At 43.4% G+C, this 19,027-nt stretch overlaps 2 protein-coding genes across 4 annotated transcripts; one reads left to right on the top strand and one right to left on the bottom strand.

Moving 5' to 3' along the window:
- Positions 1 to 5,512: 5,512 nt before the first annotated feature.
- Positions 5,513 to 9,221, top strand: tbx16 (T-box transcription factor 16). The gene is given in 10 exon segments (XM_024440612.2): positions 5,513 to 6,025; positions 6,277 to 6,378; positions 6,381 to 6,432; positions 6,562 to 6,664; positions 7,082 to 7,246; positions 7,363 to 7,509; positions 7,618 to 7,688; positions 7,780 to 7,868; positions 7,969 to 8,188; positions 8,302 to 9,221. Coding segments are annotated over 10 exon segments (1,401 nt in total). The 5' UTR covers positions 5,513 to 6,009; the 3' UTR covers positions 8,738 to 9,221.
- A 2,849-nt stretch (positions 9,222 to 12,070) lies between these two features.
- Positions 12,071 to 18,825, bottom strand: klhl22 (kelch-like family member 22). 3 transcript variants are annotated; one of them, XM_024438842.2, is made up of 8 exons: positions 18,348 to 18,825; positions 16,705 to 17,000; positions 16,435 to 16,600; positions 16,035 to 16,346; positions 15,330 to 15,739; positions 14,193 to 14,385; positions 13,655 to 13,888; positions 12,071 to 13,536 (listed from the first exon to the last, which is right to left on the bottom strand). In XM_024438842.2, exons 2-8 carry the CDS (start codon positions 16,923 to 16,925, stop codon positions 13,207 to 13,209), a joined length of 1,866 nt encoding a protein of 621 aa, XP_024294610.1. In that variant the 5' UTR covers positions 16,926 to 17,000; positions 18,348 to 18,825; the 3' UTR covers positions 12,071 to 13,206. The 3 variants fall into 3 exon arrangements, with proteins under 3 accessions (XP_024294610.1, XP_024294609.1, XP_024294611.1); XM_024438841.2 differs by lacking the exon at positions 18,348 to 18,825 and adding an exon at positions 17,637 to 17,740; XM_024438843.2 differs by lacking the exon at positions 18,348 to 18,825 and adding an exon at positions 17,378 to 17,627.
- Positions 18,826 to 19,027: the final 202 nt, after the last annotated feature.

Genomic DNA, 19,027 nt, shown 5'->3' with positions numbered 1-19,027 from the left:
CGTTTGGAAATTGCTCCCAAGTATGAACCAGACTTGTGGTCTAAAACAAAAATCTGAGGTCTTAGCTGATTTCTTTTGATTTTCCCATGGCACACCTCCAATTGACTCAAATTGTCAATTAGCCTATCAGAAGCTTCCAGAGCCATGACATCATTTTCTGGAATTTTCCAAGCTGTTTAAAATAGGTCAATTTAGTGTATGTAAACTTCTGACCCACTGGAATTGTGATACAGTGAATTATTAGTGAAATAACCTGTCTGTAAACAATTGTTGGAAAAATTACTTGTGTCATGCACAAAGTAGATGTCCTAACCGACTTGCCAAAAGTATAGTTTGTTAACAAGAAATTTGTGGAGCTGGTGAAAAACTCCAACCTTATGACTCCAACCTAAGTGTATATAAACTTCCAACTTCAACTGTACCTACCTATAGCCCGATCCATAATTGTCACCATTGATAAAGATGAGCAAATATTATTAAAATAAATAATACAAATATTGAGCTATATTGCATGCTCAATTTAAAAAAATATATATATATTTTATATTAATACAATTGCTCAGAGAATGAGATTTTGTTTAAAAGTATATTGTTTTCAGTACTCTAGCACCCTACAAGGAAAACGACAGCCTTTTTCTGAAACGTTTTTGATTTATTTAACCAATTGTGCGTCGCCCTATGGGACTCCCAATCACGCCCGGATGTGATACAGCCTGGATTCAAACCAGGAACTGTAGTGACGCCTCTTGCGCTGAGATGCAGTACCTTAGACTGCTGCGCCACTCATTTCCAATGGGGTTCATGGTTTCCAATGGGGTTCAAGTCTGGAGACAGATGGCCTTTGCAAAATTTTGATTTTTATGGTCAATTAACCATTTCTTTGTGGATTTTGATGTGTGTTTGGGGTTATTGTCTTGTTGGAAGATTCACTTGCGGTCAATTTTCAGCCTCCTGGCAGAGGCAACCATGTTTGAGCTAAAATGTCCTGGTACTTGGTAGAGTTCATGATGTCGTTGACCTTAACAAAGACCCCAGGACCAGTAGAAGCAAAATATCCCCATAACATCAAAGATGCACCACCATAATTTACCACGAGGTACTTTTCTGCATATGCTTCCGTTTTTCGACGTCAAACCAACTACTGGTGTGTGTACGTGGCCAAAAAAAGCTTGTTTTTCAATGTAATCTGACCATAGCACCACCTGGAGTTTGATTAACGACATTGGCACTTGGATTGGAACTGGTGCTATGCTCAGATGACATGACAATACAGCTAGTGGTGCCATACACAGTAGTGGTGGGTTTGGCGTTGAAAAACAGAAGCAAAATCTCTTTGAGCAATTGTATTATTATAATATATCATTTACCAAATGTTATGAGAATACAATATATCAAGGGTGACTAATTATGGGCAAGACTATATTATCTACAGTATTCATCTAAAGAATGCAAATGTAATTCACTAAAACATTGCATTTAAACAAATTCCGAAGTGCCTCACTGACAGTTTTCTTCTGTGCTCAGTGTTTTGCAGAGAAAAAGGGAGTGTTGTCGCTATGTTAGATAAATTTAATCCTTTCAGAATGTATCCTGTGTTATTGTGCAATCATCTTTAAGATTCATTGATTAAGAACATCATAGTCATTGTTTATAGCTGAAACAAACTGCACTTGAGATGAAGTTGTCAGCCAACAATCACAAAATGACAAAACTAATAGCCCTGATGTCAGGTTTAACAAAGGTGAGTCTTTCCAGTGTTTGAGGTGATGTACCGGTAGGCTGAATCAGAAGAGATTGGAGCACCACTGACATCAGGTTGTCTTTAGCCAGCGACTGCTATCTATACAAACCCCTCAAAGTAACCAATTAAGGCATCAAAAGGGCATGCTGCATAGTTAATGTGGGCCAAAGGTGTGAGATTTCTCGTCGGCCCACTGCAGGGGCTCTTTATTGGGCTGGAGGATAGCCGTCTGATCCTTGGGCCAGGCTGTGTATTGGCAGCTGTTAACTATTCAGCACAAGGGGATCTGCACAGTTAAAACAAATGGCCAGAGACTGACACCTGGGAGGTAGAGCATCAGTGGTAAAGGTTATCAGTGAGCAGACAGAGTGGCCTGGCCAGCGGCCCCGCCATAGACCGCTCTGAGGACCAATGCTTTGCAGGGAGGTTGGGCCCTAGTAGGCTCATCGGACTTGGAGAACAGTCAAGAAACATTAGCTCTATTGACACAAACTTGGTGAGTGAGCAGAGTCACTTTAATAACTCTACCTACATGTACATATTACCTCGACTAACCGGTGCCCCCGCAATGGTATTACTTTCTACAACTTTGTTACATCCAGTGTAGAGATCATGTTAGGGATGGTCTTTATTCCTCTTTTCATACGTTATGTTGAGAATAAAGGGAATATTTATGTTGTTTGACATATTTTGTCATAGATCTACAACCCAGCGCTTCAGTGTTGACTCATTGAAATCATTCATAGAGATTGAATAACAACTATTTGGGTCACTTCACTGTGATTATAGTTAGCTACACTAGTTATTAACTCAGTCATTGTCTTCAAGGCCACAATTCCCCTGATGTGTTACCCACGTCTAAATATAGCAGACAGCAGCATCTGTAAAATATAATAGTAGACCCTCACCTGCCACCCTGACTGGCCTGTATCCTCTGCCACGGACAACAGCCTGGCTATCACACCTGGCTATCACCTCCATCTTCACTGCGTAATGGGATTGACACCGCCACCACTGAAATGTACACCTTAGCTCTGAAAGTGACATGCTCACATTAGACTTCCCTGTAAGCCTTTAAACCATGATTACCTAAAATATTCCACGTCAAAATTGGTCCTTTCTCCATTTCCTGAAATAGACACACTCTTGTAATCACACAAAGAGCTGAGCCATCCTTGTTTTGATATCTCATGACACGGCTTTGAGAGGACTGATGCTGGGTGACTGGTAGGAAGCCCCTGCAGGAAAGCTCTCGCGAGGGAGACGGCACAAGAGGCCCTGCGAATATGCATTTGTCCTCAGAAGTGCAAAGTGAGGAGAGCAACATTGAACCTGTGATTAATAACTCCTCAGCAACAATTGGTTTCACATATAAGGAGACTGAAACCACATCACACTTCCTAAAGCTCAGAGTGCTACTAGCAGGCTGGCCCTCTATGCAGGGGGATTGGTGGAACCAGTTATGCATGTGACATCTGTCTTTTCCCCCTCCAAAATAGCCTTTTAGAGTAAACGTGAGGACCTGTGCTGTGAAAATCCAATGCTGGTCTCTCTGAGTGGTTCTGTTGGAGTAATGGGAGAAATATACATTGACTCAACTTAAGCTCTTTAAAATAACCAGTCAATATTCTCACAGCCCAGGCTTTCTAGTTGTAAACCTCTCCTGTGGCCTGTTTAACTGCTATTCCTTAGAGGGATGTTTCTCTAGTTGCCTGGTTTAATACAGCCATTTCCAAAGGGCTAACTTTATGGACCTTTTAAGGTATCAAGATCAATTTTGAATTATTCTACTATTTCTCAAAAATGGGGTTCCATACTTACAGTATGGTCTCCCACATGATAACATAGGCTTCAGTAGAGGCTGCTGAGGGGAGGACAGCTCATAATAATGGCTGGAACAGAGTAAATGGAATGGCATCAAACACAAACTATGTGTTTGATGAATTTGATACCATTCCACTGATTCTGCTCCAGCCATTACCACGAGCCCATCCTCCCCAATTAAGGTGCCACCAACCTCCTGTGATAGGCTTATAGAGATTCACAGACGCAAATTACAAAGACAATTGGGCTCACAATAATACTATGGAAACTTGGACCATACAATACTACCCCTGGAGGAACTGTATGCAATATGCCCACATAAGCATACAATGAGAGACTGACTAATTGTATAGGGACTGTATGAAAACTGCTTGGTTTTGTAGAACAAAGCTGAGTGAGACATGTTTGTAGATCTATTGAGGGTATTTGAGGAACTTTAAGTGCCAGAGGAAGTGGAGATGAGGAGGAACTCTGCTGAAGTGCTGCGAATGGTTCTCTGTTTAGCATTTGTTTAGCCTGTGGTAACAGAGGGGAATACAGGTGAATGCAGGAGGACACATAGCCAATGGACGCTTGTGGATTTGCCTGGAAGATGGCGATTGTGGGAGGGAGGGCTCCTTTGGAATGGAGGGGAGGTTGTGCCCAGCCTTCATTCTGTCTCTGTCTCTTTCAAGCTGTGGTGCCTTGGCCCTGTGGTGCTAACTGACTGTTAATTGCTGGCCCATACAGTGCCTCTCCGCATGGAGAAACTGTGGCCTACAAGGGAAACTGCCCTAATGAGATTATCTATCGGAGCATTGTCCTGTCTAGACAGATCAATACACAACCCCGGGGCACTGCCTCCAGCCCCAACACCCAACCTGGCTCACCCCCAGGTAAGACTCACCTGCAGAAAGACACCGGTATTATTGTAAGTTATTACACCATTATAGGTTTATTGGTCCCTCACACACTCCTCACTTTCTCAGATGGAGAATGAGACAAGGTTACATGTGTCCAGCCCCATCCCTCAGCATTATAGTAAACAAAGTGTCTGGGCTGGCGTTTGGCAAAAACATGAATTAAGGAATGTGACACGGGTTGCAAAGGGAGGATAAATAAATAAATAAATAAATAAATATATATATATATATATATGAGTCCTGGAAACTTTCAAAGTTTACCAGTAAACTACCAGAATTTTGGTATCATTCAAGGATTTTTATGTCCTTTTTATGTTTTGGGGGGCTCCTGAGTGGCACAGCAGTCTAAGGCACAGTATCTCAGTGCTAGAGGCATCACTACAGACCCTGGTTCGATCCTGGGCTGTATCACAACTGGCCATGATCAGGAGTCCCATAGGGCGGCGTACAATTGGCTCAGCATCGTCCGGGTTAGGGGAGGGTTTGGCCGGGGTAGGCCATTATTGTAAAATAAGAATTTGTTCTTAACTGACTTGCCTAGTTAAATAAAGGTTAACTTTTTTTTATTTTTAAATCGTGCACATAAAATTTCAATAATGGACAAAATAATATTTGTTGATTAGATGCTTTTTTAATTATAAGGTTATTTTCTCTTGAACCATATGGTCTATCTACTAGAAACTGATGGACAATATGGAGATAGTTACAAAAAGGAATACTATATATGGATACATTTTTTATTTATTTTTTATTATAAACTAGCAAAGTTAGATTGCCATAGATTTTCTGTTTAATACCAAAATTACTGAAGTAATTATTGTTATTATTGGTAATTCTGGAAAATCAGTAGCTTTGCAACCCTAATTTTATCAGTAGCTTTGCAACCCCGACTCAAATGTTATATTTTGTGAGGGTTGATCTCACTTCCTTGAACTTGTATTAACTGTGTCAAATGAATTATAATGGCTATTTTATCACATTGCATGAGGACACTAAATGGACTTTCTGTGTGTGATTACGTCTGTGTGAATGATATTTACACAGATTTTGGTGCCGCTGCAGGCCCCGTTCTCCAGTGGGGAAGCCTGTCCATATTTGTTTAAAAGTCTCTTAGCAGTTAATAAAGATGCATTTCCTCCGTCCCCCTTCCTGTGGAGACGGTATCAAGGCCCTGTTAAGTCCCTTTGATTTCCACAACCCTCCAATCACAGTGGGACATTGACTCATCATTGTGCCACTTCAAAGCCTGGGAATGGCTCTCTCTCCTGGCCACTCCCACCCCTGGGATCTCCTTAAAAGTCAGGGACACCTTGTCCTCCAGTTGAACAGTTCTAGAGTGCCCGAAGTGATTGCTGTTAGAACACTATTGGACCTACCACCCCTCAATTTATGCTTCCGGCACCAGTGGAATATACTGAAAGCCCAAGACAGATGTGCAGCACCAAGGAGGGACTGTGAACTACTTTGGATATCACTGATCCAGTTTACTGATACATTATATTTTTGGCGCACCTCTTCTTGTTGCACCAACTCATCTAAAGAATGCAGTCCATCAGAGGTGAGTGTTGGTCCTGAAGCTCTTTCTTTTGTCATCAAACCTCCCTTGGACTCCCAATGGACATCACACATTCAAATCATAAGCTCTCATTGCCTATATCAATAGTTTGGGTTGTATTCTTAGTCTACTCTGTGTATATGAAATGCTCCTCTTTATCCCGGCCTATTCAGTTCTCATCTTGATCAGCTAGTCATCCATCAGTTTTGGTTTATGGCTGTGTCTTAATGATGGTTTCCACATCTACATCTTAGACATGAAGTCCAACTTTATTGCTCCACCCTCCTCCTCTATTCCCGGTGGTCCCGACGCCTATCACCAAGGCAACATCAGGATGACTCTGGAGGACCCAGAACTCTGAAGTCTTTCCATGAAATTGGAACAGAGATGATTATCACTAAACCGGGCAGGTAAGATAACCACAGCTTCCAATTCTATCTGCCATGATCAATTACAATGTACTTGATCGAAATTGCTTCAAGAAGTAGCATTTTGTTTGTGTGGACTGTCATGATAATGATTATCCTTGTATTTTACAGGAGAATGTTTCCACACTGTAAAATCAACCTTTCTGGGCTGATGCCTTGTTCCAAGTACATCTTGCTGGTTGACATGGTTCCTGTGGATGGTTTCAGGTATAAGGTAAGAACCTTTAGCATGTTTGCACTTTAATACATATCCATTGTCTTTCATGAGCAAAATCATTGAAATCATGGAGAATTTTACATTTAGAAATGACACAACCCCGGCGTGTTAAAAACAATCTTGACATTAGCGATAGCTTTTCTCTAATGGCCAGCATCTACAGACGAGATCCAGCTCCACTCCAGCCTCTGCTCATCACCCCTCTGACATTGGACATCACAGGGCATTATCTCTTCCTGTTGTTCTATCCCCTGCTGTTTGCCCCCTTCTCTCTGTGGGTGGTGCAAGCCAAACTATCACTCTCTCTTTTAGCCTCCTTAAAGTTAGGCAGGGATCCTCTGAAAATCACCTCACCCTCCTTGTATGACAGAAAAACAAAGTTTGTTTTTATTCAATTTCATGGTCTCCTTCCAGTGGAATAAAGAGAAATGGGAAGTGGCTGGGAAAGCAGAGCCACAGCCCCCTTGCCGGACGTACCTGCATCCAGACTCTCCAGCCCCTGGGAGCCACTGGATGAAACAGACCGTGTCCTTCCTCAAGCTCAAGCTTACCAACAACACCCTAGACCAACATGGCCATGTAAGAAGGCATTGTCAAGCTCTGTAATAATAGATATAGACTTCTTCTATAGAGCTTTGATGATATTAAGTGTTGTCATTGTTCCAGTGACTAAACTAACTGTGCATCTCTATCAGATCATTTTGCACTCCATGCATCGCTACCACCCGCGCTTCCACATTGTCCAGGCAGACGACATGTACAGTGTACGCTGGAGTGTATTCCAGACCTTTACCTTCCCTGAGACCTCCTTCACCTCCGTCACTGCTTACCAGAACACTAAGGTCAGTCTCACTGCAGTCACTGGCAGAGCAGGGCACTACCCTTTATTTCCCCAAGCAAGCATCTGGTAACAAGGCACTAGGTGTTTAAAGCAACTCTTTCTCCCCTAGATAACCAAGCTGAAAATCGACCACAACCCATTTGCGAAAGGCTTTAGAGACGAAGGAACTAATACAAAAAGGTAGAATAGTTACTATAACTATTGTTCTATTATATGCTTGTCTTGAATATAAGTTCACTAATGATCGGCCCTATTATCTTTCCCGCTGCAGGCGCGCTAACAGAAACCCAGCCTGCCCAGAGAATAAAGCAAAGAAAATTGATTGTCTAAGCAGAGAGTCAGATGAGGACAGTCCTCCTGGTATTGGATTTCACCATTTGGTGACCAAATTACTCATCCCTTCATGTAGAAATAGTTCTTCCCTGAGCTTAATGGGTCTGATGTCATGTATGTTTTTCAGACTTCCCCAGGTCATCATTTGAAGGATACGAAGGAGAGCAAGCAGAACTCCCCAAAACCAAAGAGGAGGAAGTGGTGAAAGAGGAACGCTACTCCCCCTGGGGGCCTGAGAGGGAGCATGGCCACCACGTCCGGACAGATTCACCCCCTGGACCTGACGCCAGAGAAATGTACAATGCAGAGCAGCTAGTACCAGCCCCGGCTTCATACCAGCCGTACAGGTAGGCACCACAGCATGCTATCTGTCATGTTCATCCTGCTGTATATCTCACTGCTACATTGTCATCAAAGCAGATAACACTGACCACCACCCTGCCTTCTCTTCTGTCCTCAGGTTCCATGAATACGGGAAGTCTCCATCTCCCTCCTCCAGCGTAGGCAGCAGCAACGGGGGTTCTGGACGCGCCAGCTTTGAGTCCAGAGTCTCTGATGTAGCCACAGTCCCAGAGCATGAGGCCTCCAAGCCCTCTACCCATGAGATCGGACCATCTCCCTGTGGCACCCAGCCCTCTGGAGGACATCACCAGGACTACACAGGGGTGCTCAACATGGCCCAGGCAGGCAAGCCAGGGGTCCTCAGCCACCACATTTACACCCCTTACAGCACCGAGCAGACCCTGGGCCAGTGGAGCGGCCCCAGCCCCGTCCAGTACCCTCCCCCTCACCACCTGCCCTCTGACTACAGTACCCCGGCTGTGCACCACGGATATCACCATGGCAATGTGGCTGAATGGAGCCAGTACCCACTCTTCTCTTACTCGTGCTGGTGAAAGCATTTCCTCAGTTTCTCCCAAAAGAGAAGGACTGCAGTCTCACAAGTGACTCAGCGAGACCTCATAAATGCTACTATGCTGTCATACCTGTTTCTTCTGTCCCAAGTCCAACACCGCACCCTGACTGCTGATCCAGAGCTCACGGCCATACTACAGTATGCTGGGGCTGAAAGAGAAGGACCTGGGTCAGGAGAAATGCCAACCAGCAGAGAGAATAACGGAGTGGAACAGAGACAATATACTTCAGAATGACTTACCAGAGTAGTGGTGTGGACGGACTGGTTTGATATCACAACTGTCTTTAGGCCTAAGGCCTGAAAAATGTATGCGTTCCTCCCAGTGAAATGTATGTTTATTGCTGAATTGTCTATTTATTTCGTGTTTGGATTTAGTTTCTCCCTGGTAAATATTTTTGTAAAAAATAAAAACATTTTGTGTGTAATAAATTGCTTTACTGATATGTTAATGTCATCTGTATGGAATTAAAAAAAACTTCTAACTGTTTTTCACTGTTTTCTTCAAAGCTAATGAAGCATTAATTTCTTGGGAGCCTGGTGCATTATAGTGCATGACAATACAGCAGTCAACGCAACTTTTAAAGGCATTTTCCTTAACGTTTGTGGAGATCACATTAATGGTAAACTCTGCGCAGGTTGGCTCAAGCATAAATTACCTTTAAAAAAAAGTATGTCATAGCGCTTTCTCCCTCTGAACGAGCCTTGAACTGAATTTGGGCCTTGATCAATCTCCCTTCTTGGGATATCAGGACTTTCCACTGGCTGTTTTCTATGAGTTCAGTTCTCTCGGATTTGATTATTGCTGTCAGATTTTGAGGTCAAAATAGATGACCTAATGCAAGTTCAGGTTGATAGGATATAGAATTAAAGATGGTAAACTGTTATCCACACTCCATAACCTTGTTCATCTGTGTCTTTGCACTTTTGAAAATCACATAGCAACACTTCCTACTCTGGTGTTTGTATTTTACCTTTGTTGACCTAACGAGGACCACACTCCAGTTTCCTTTGGCTCAGCATGCATTAAAGACCCTGCACTATTGTGCCTCTGGCCAGGGGAGTGACTTCACCTGCTGAGATTTACCCACTTGCGTAATAAAACATGCCACGGTCATCTTTCTCCCCCTGAACGAGCGTTAAGAGCATGAAAATTGGGGGCAGTTGGCTTCCTTTCACAGCAGCAAGCACAGAGCAGCCTGATGGCCCCTTTTCACGGATGTCAGCTGCTAATGACTGCCGTAAAGCCCGGGAGGGAGGGTGGGAGTCGTCCTCCAGGGGACAATGCTGCCAAGGGCTTTTACTCAGCTCAATTCATTAGTAGGCTCTTTGTGACATTAGTGGGGAAAATCTTTGGCTCCCTTTCTCCCGCCCTCCTCTCCTGATGAACTCACTCTACCCAGCTGATACATGATGCGCACGTTGTTTACCCTATCTGACAGTGTTGGTGTCGGGAGAAGAATAGAGGACGTTCTGTATAAAAGGTCCCAATTTAACTTTAGAATTGATCTTTCCATCTCAGTGAGTCATGTCACAGTAGAGTCATCCTAGTCATTACTGATTATTTGATGTGGCGGAAATGTAGTGGCAGAGAAGATCACTGTAATTAAATTAAAATATCCTGGACAGTCATAGATCGCTGGGGCCCCAGCTATCAAATGAGATCCAATCCAAGTGAGAGCACTTTGGAGCGAATTGCAACATTATTTGATCTATTCTCTGGTCTAGTAGAGATATGCCAGGAGCATATTCCATTCCCCATCCTTTATTCTAGGAGGAGATGCTGAGTCAGCAGACTGTTGGTACTTGAGGGTGGGAAATGGTTTGGGCTATGGCTGACCGGCGAATACAGGAAGAAGATTTTTTTTTTTTAAGTTTAACTCCCCCAATATCCTGTTTGTGTTTTTTTTGTCAGGACAGGGCTATCAGCAGTACCACAGACATAAGTACGGGTATGTACTGCTACTGGAATTAAAAACAAATACTGATTTAAGAACACCTCTTCAATATATTAAATTGATTTAACATGATGAAAATTAACTTGGAAGTCAAAATACACAATGTTTTAGGTTCAATAACCAGAGTTCATAGGGAGTGCAGTGGAAAACAAAGTGACCCAGTGTTGCATAACTGTGACCCAAATCACCACAAAGAATTACTCCCCCAGTGTTCTCATTTTACAAATAATATTAGAATAGCAAGCAACATCTGTGATGTTAAATAACTGATAGGGCATTTGTCTTATTGGACTATAATCTAAATACTGTGCCCATTTCTACAGCCAAACAGATATCAATGAACGGTCATACAGAACACATGCTGTATAGTCAGTCGACTGAGATAATCAGAAGACAGGCTGATGTTAGTGCTGATAGATAGTTTACATCCATGCATGCTCCTCAACATGACCTAACTGGGTGGAGGAGTGTGATGTTCTGAGGGTTGGACTTTAGGCCCGGCCCACTTCCTCCCCTGACAGATGTCAAATGGTCAGCAGGACCCTTTTCAAGTGCAGAGCTGCCTCCCCAGGTCTGTCCCAACCTTCCTTTTTCATCACCAGCAGTAGGACAGGACAGAGCTCAGAGCAAACACTTATCTTATGTAACAACCCCCAAGACACTCACGTCCAACATTCCACTCTGCATAAACTGTTCAAGACAGCACCACCCAGGAAATGTCAGCATTTTAATAGCTCTAATAATGGACAAGCAAAGAGCTCTAAATCGACCTTAACTCTCAAGTGTGTAAAGGCCTCAGCTCTCTCTGACAATGCCAAATACGTGACATATGTCTTCATTATTCCCCAGGTGGTCAGTGGTGTCAGAATGAATAGATTGCTGTTTATGGACATCATGAAAACGTAGCAGTTTGTGCGAGCTGAGCTGGATGTCCAAAACAAGAGGGCACATCAGCAGACCAAAACGACACACCAGGGACTGGCATGACAGTGTGAAATAAAGAGGGGGGAACTGACTGGGGGATGATGGGGGTTTGCAGATGAAACAGCCTTGGAGAAGAAAGCAGCAGTCAAGCTTCATAAAGTCAATGGGCTATAGGACCAAATGGAGAGGAACTAGCTGAGACTGGGAGGGATGAAGGATATAAGCAACAACAACCACCTTGAGAGGACAGACAACCACTCAGGCCTGGTCAACACCATGTAAATCTCAGTATATAGAGGAATTCCTTTGGACATAAAGGAAATTGCAAATAAATAAATGATTACTACATGAATTAGCAGTAATTATTCACTAAATCACTCTCAACAATTATTTGCTGCTCTGTAAATAGTCACATATATAGGCAAACGGTTGTCTTGGGGTTTAGAATATGATCTTGTTTTTATTACGGAGATGCAGGGTAAAATATTCTGGATGATTTCATGTGTACCAACTGTAGTATAATCACATGTTTACTACATCTTTATTCAAATCCACTGTCAACAATTAGTACTTCTTTCCTCAACAACAATTTGATAAACTGTGACAGAAGAGGCACATTATTAAAGGCCCATTTCTAACCAAACAGGAAACCCTGTCTTAAGTGTAACAGAGAAAACAAGGCACAGTGTGGAAATAAGACAAATGAATCATTATTCATTTTAAGTTCATGATGAGTAAATGCCATTCTCATGATATCATAGTAATAACCAGTGGTTATAAGGGCCAATATTGGAACATAAACCATGAATCCGGCTCAACAGAACTAGACAAACAGTTTCGGTTTCCAAGCTGGCAAATGAATGGCCTGTTTCCTTCACAAGTGCAACATTAAACAAATGAAATATTATATATCTAATGATACTGTAAAAGCAAAGGTTATTATTCGGTCTAAAATGTCAAACTAAATATGAGATTATAGATTTTGTTAACCGTGATCATTTGAGTACTCCTCATCAAATTATTGCATAGTCAATGAATATCCCTCTGTGCCTCATTTGAACTGGTTGTACTGTTAAGTTGAAGAGCTGTGAAACATTTGTAGGATTTTGTGGAGGAAGTGTTCTAAAAAAAGGCTATTTCTTTCTTCTCCTCTTTGTATAAAGTAAAGGGGGAACAGCAGTGATAGACCAAAGTGGTAAAGTCACCTTAATCTGTCAATCTGGCAGACACACACGCAGAAACGTCTTCAGGTCAAAGTGAGGGCAAGCTGCAAAGACGGGAGAAGGCCTACAGAAGTACAGATGTTGGAGCAACAACACAAGAGAAAGAGGCAAAAGGTTTTGGTTAACACTTTGGTTCAGAGGCACTCAGCGTGGTCAACATGCAGGGAGAGACTACCCTCCCATCACCACTGTATCAAACAAGCTAGGGAAATACCACAAGGATTCATTCAGCCTTGCATGCAAAATAAAAGATTCAGCAAATAACATATTCCCCTCAGATTCAGTTCAATGCCACCTCTGAACACTGCTCTAGTCTCCTCCTCCACAGTCAGTACCACATCAGTCAGTCAGTCCTCAGAGTTGTCCAAATCCACCTCCTCCCAGGATGCCTTGGTGCGCTGCTCCCAGTTCTTGGCTTGATCAATCACAGCACGGGAGAGGAGCACCACGCAGGCTGCCAGGCCGGAGATACGGTCCTCGAATGCTGTCCCACTCTCCCAGAGGTCTGCCTCTGTGTTATACACGTGCACGTATTTCATACGGTTGCTCTTGTCATGAGAGCGCCCACCTAGTATGTAGATGAGGCTGCCGAGTACTGCCACACCAGGCTCCCCATGACCAGCTGGTAGAGGAGTCATCACAGACCAAGAGTTATCTGCTGGGCTGTAGCATGCCACCTGGATAAGAGACCAGTAACTTAGTACATTACTTTACATCTCACACCTCAAGCCTTTGTTGCATTACAAATTGTTGCTCAGTCACTTTGAATACCATTGGTAAGTGGAGGTACGGTACCTGGAGAACATCTCGGCGGTACCCACGCTCATCATTGCTGCCACCAATGACATAGACCCGTCCATTGACAGCAGCCATACCATGCCATGCCCGCTCCACCGGCCCCTCTGCACACTCTGCCCACTGGTTGTGCTGGGGGTCATAACAGTATGTCTCTCTCAGGTACGCCATTCCCCGCCGCCCACAAGTGACGTACATCTTGCCATCCAAGACTGCTCCGGCGTGTGCATACACCTAGAGGAAAGACTAGACTAGTATTCAGGCATAGGATCGGCACAACATAAAAAAACAAGAACAAAGGGCCACGGAATATCAAGAGTAGCTCATTCAGGGAGGAAATCCATATTTATTTGATTATTCTCACAAATTGTGAATTGGTCCTATTTGTTGTTTATCTCAAGGGAAGGTTCCTCATAAATCCCCTTCTCCCTCCATACTTTGATACACTGACAAATAGATATCAGTGAATATCTAGCACCCTCTTATGGACAATGTGAGTGCATACTTAGAGGTTTTGCTCTTCATGACGTGATCGTACCTCTCTCTTGAGGGCTGCCACATATTCCCAGGTGTTGGTGTGTGGGTCGTAGCGTTCTACACACTCCAGTTCATTGCTGTAGTCGCGCCCCCCAGCAGCGTAGATGTGTCCATCCAGCACACACACACAGTGGTCTGCATGCTGCTGCTGCAGGGGCTTGATGGAGCACCAGATGTTGTGGCGAGGGTCATATCTAAGAGGAGGAGACTGAGTGCTTGAGATCAAATATCACGTCTTTTCATTAATTCATGTCAAATGTCAAAAAGAGGACATGCTAATTAATTGGCAATTAGTAATATTTTGAACATGCATTTTTGTGATATTTGTCATGCAAAATTATTGCAAAGTTTCACCTGCAGTGATTTAAATCCAAAGAAAAACAAGACTTCTGACTGTTCCAAGGACAAATTAAGTCAGCAGTAAACAGACCTTTTTGAGCAAATTAGAGTTCAAATTCAATTACATGGGAACTCAACAACTTATCAGTCAGATGGCATTTTGAGCTGACACCTGTCTGTTGTTATGCATGTAGCCTACTCTTATAATAGGAATGCATATTTGTATTTTTATTTAACTAGACAGGTTAGTTAAGAACAAATTCTTATTTACAATGACGGCCTTGGGTTAACTGCCTTGTTCAGGGGCAGAATGACAGACTTTTACCTTGTCAGCTTGGGGATTCAATCTAGCAACCTTCAGTTACTGGCCCAAGACTCTAACCACTAGGCTACCTGCCGCCCCAATACTGCCCTACCAAGCAAAAAGGCAGTAACTGCTCATTTGGTTGAAATTGAGTTAGTCATTTTTGCTACTTTAAATACATGCTTAATCATGTGGACAAGTATCCTGCCTCTATTGTATTTTGGAGAAAATGGGGGTCATTTTAGCAGTAAAGTTACTGTGAAATTAAGGTAAATTAAAGCATTTTTCTCCACGCTATGAGCAGTTACTGCCTTTTTGCTAAGTAGGGTAGAATACAGTTTTACTTCTATACAGTGGCTTCTTTCATTGTTAGACACTGCATTCTGCTCTGTATGGTAGATAGTTAAGAGAATCACACAGTAGATCATGACAGCAGACCTAATGATCAGATCGATACTCTGTTAGAGTGGATCTGCCTATGCTATTGGGTCTCACCTCCAGCAGCGAGTCTCTGCACGAAAGCCGCTGGTGTTCTTGTCTCCCCCAATCAGATAGACAAAGTTGTTCAGCACAGCGATACCTTGGTTGGACATGCGGGGGGCTTGAGCAGCCGTGAGTGTCCTCCACTCACCCCAGCTAGGGTGATAGACCTGGAACAATTCTTCGCTCTCAGTCAGTGAGCCAGAGGAGAACATACCTCCGAAGCCAAGGATGCAGTTGAAGTTGGAACGGGGCTGGGTGAGGGGGCCCTGCAGGATGGGCTGCCAAAGCTCCTGCTCATGGTAACGCAGTGCAGCTGCCACAAAGTCCTTCAGTGGACACTGATTCAGCCGCCCAAACAGTCTCTGCAACACCTGTTTGTCCATGAGGCAGAAACGCACTGCCTCGAGCATCCTCAGATTGTCCTGGGGGAGGGGGAGAATGAGTAATGGTGCAGAACAGTCTGTTCCACACATCCCTACACAAAGGCCCATCTGAGTTTGTTCATCTCTGATATCATGGTGCCATTCACCAGCCATGTATCTATACAAGCCTGGTGGTCAAACGTGAAACAGCTTTCAAAGTTATTGGATTTTCATGTAGTACAAAATGGCCAGCGGAGGGCATGCATTCTTTTACTGCTTCTGATATACGGCAGTACCATGGGCAAACAGCCTCAAATGTCTCAAAGCGAGTGGCTGACTAACCGGCTGGCCTTACCTGGAGGGACACCTGGTCTGTCTCCACCTGCTCTGGGCTGTAGTGGTAGTGCAAAGCTGCCTCGTACACCTCGTTCTCTGAGCTGACCTCCAGCTCGTCACTGCTCAGCACACTGAGGACCTTCTCTGGGGGAAGCTGGCGGTACACCTCTGTGCGAGAGAACGTCTGAATGTTCCTCAGGATGTAGGAGTGCACCTTGGCCCCCAGCTGCTGCAGCCCATACACATCAGCCAGCTTGTCAACTTCCAAGATGTTGCTGTCATCCAGCCAGGAAAAGAGGAAGTCACAGCAAAAGCCAATAACCTCCTCAATCTACAAAATATTAAATCCAAAGGTCACCGGGGGATACAGCCCAAGACATATGACTTTGACCCAAAGGACACACAAAAAAAGAACATACCTGTACAAGAGTGGCAGCAACCAGGACCTCCTGCACGTTGTCCAGGTCTAGCTCAAGCTCCGATGTGTAGATGAAGTCCAGAAGTTTGGTCATGGCAGTGTAGGTCACCCCATGCACTGGAATCTCTGTCAGCTGCGTCTCTCTGAGACCTCCAGCAAACATCCCTCTGGAGAAAACACAGGCAGGGTTAGGGGAGAAATAGCCTCTCCCCAAAGCGAGAACTGCCTAAAGTCTTGCAGATGGTAAGTAGTGTCAGGCAGACAGGCCTACCTGAAGTAGTCACATGCGGCAGCCAGGAGGATACGATGGGCTTGGATGGGCTTGCCCTCCACCATGAGTACTACATCAAACAAGATGCCACCCTGCCTTAAGCCAAACAGCCCATCCAACAGGCTGCGGGAATGGGCACAACTTCGATATGTCTGGCGGCCACATTGGCCAGATGAGCTGGTGGGGCTCCCCATTTGGTTCAGCTCCCCATCATCGGCCATTGCTGATTATTCCTTGTCTCACATAAGGCACACTAGTACTAGCTAATACTCACTCTTCCCATGATGTTTCACATGCTGATGTGGTTGGGTGAGATGAAACATGAAAGGGAAAAATAAACACGATCATGTAGCTACAGTTGCATAACTAGCTAGCTAACACCCCATGCACACATCATCATGCTAGATACTTCTTCCATTTATAATCATATCTGAAGATCTAGCAAGACGAATGTAAATCACGAACTACACTGGTAATAGTAGTGTGACAGACCACCAGATTAATAGATAGTTATCTAGCTAGTGAATAACAGAATTTACTTCTTATATGACTAGCTATATTGAATTCCTATGATATTCCTCTCCGATACCCATCACAACACTAGCATAAACAGACATCACGTGACAAATGGTACAGCTACCCAAAGATGGTCTAGTTATATACTGTATACTACCTAGCTAGTTCATGAGTCATTATTACACAAGCACGCTGTGTAGCAGAACTCTTAAAAAAACAGACGTTTCGAACGTAGCAGCAAGCTAAGTTAGCTAGCTAACATTAACACAGCTCTGCGATATCATTCTTCTGCAATTGCAAGTCGGTTGAAAAATAGTTACGTTGTTTTCACTTTCGATTAGTTGAAACTAAAGCAATATTACCATTTGAACAATGTGGTTAAATAACTATAGGGGAAAAATACAATAAAAAAATACCTAGCTAGCCAGCCCTGTTTCTTTCAGTTATTCATGCGCCCATTTCGTGTGAGGTCATTTCCGTCTACAATATTATTTCTGCGCGCACTAATGTCAGTGGATGATAAAGCATGACTATCGTAAATGTTTGTTTTACAGAAATAATGCATAGCGGTACCTATTGTGCTGGATTTCACAGTGATTCGTGCTAATGTTGTGAAAGAAACTGAGGAGGGGAGACTGTCACCTGTGCACTATACAGGGTATTATGTAATGTGAGTAGGTTTGTCTGAAATGTAAATTAAGCGACACAATATGTGATTGTCTCACTGAGATATAAAAGAACGGATAGCCTACAGGAAATATACTTCTTGTATGTGGCAGATGCGGAATAAATGTGACGTATGCCCATTAGTTGACTTACCAGAAGAGGACGCTCTTTCCTCAAACAAATGTCCTCTCTATCAACCCTGTGTTTATTTCAATGGGTGTGTTCGAGCATTAAGCTTAGACAAAAATTGTCAAAGAAGTCAGGGGAGCTGCATCTGTGACTGCCGAAAGTGGGACACTAGTGATTTTCCAACAGCAAACCTCAAATCAGCACGGCAGTGTCAACATTGTTGATAAAAGTGCTTCTTTATAAATGTCGACAAACTTTATCACCCCATACCACACACTCACAAACTGAAAACAATGTGTGTACAATTTATTGGTTAGAGATGATTTGTATACCTTGTAGCTTCAGAATCCGGGCAAAGTTTGTTCCTGTTTCAGTCACGTTTTTGGCCAAGTTCACATGCTTCAAACAAAAACCAACTGCTCATTTTGAATGGATCTTTTTGGTCCACATCCGGAAAAGAGCCATTAATTTGGCTGCCTGATTTCCATACAGCTACTACTGCTTTTTGAACTCCGGACGATTATCTGTGGATAAGTTAGAAAAACTTTCTGTGAAGATGTTAATTCCTCACTGCAGGAACAATAGGTAGTGAGGAGAGCGACTCATTTTTCATGTTTTTTTCATCCATTTCTATGCACTACTGAACGAAGACCCGTTTAGGAGCCAAATTAACTACTCTTCTAGGTGAACGTATCCAAAAGCTCCAGCTCATCGAAAAGACTTGGAATGCCCGTCCCTAAAAAACACTCTAATGATTGGTTGACAAATAGTGCATCCCATAATGGCTGCATTGTAGCGACTTGAAGGTGACTGCATCAGAATCTGCATGACCTTTGATCACATGATTTTTATAAAGTTCATACAGTCGACGAGTAGTCGGAGGTCGGACCCATTTTTTTTGTCCATAATGCAACACACTCTGAAAGGTGGCGACCGACGATGGTCAACGTCTTGACAAAAGTGATCCGCTCGAACGCACCCAATGGCTCTATTTTAGACAGGGAATTTTTGA

The sequence above is a fragment of the Oncorhynchus tshawytscha genome, linkage group LG12 (assembly GCF_018296145.1).
Source record: "Oncorhynchus tshawytscha isolate Ot180627B linkage group LG12, Otsh_v2.0, whole genome shotgun sequence".
NCBI lineage: Eukaryota > Metazoa > Chordata > Actinopteri > Salmoniformes > Salmonidae > Oncorhynchus > Oncorhynchus tshawytscha.
Note: the sequence above shows the minus strand (reverse complement) of the source record. Positions and strands in the feature narration are given on the sequence as shown.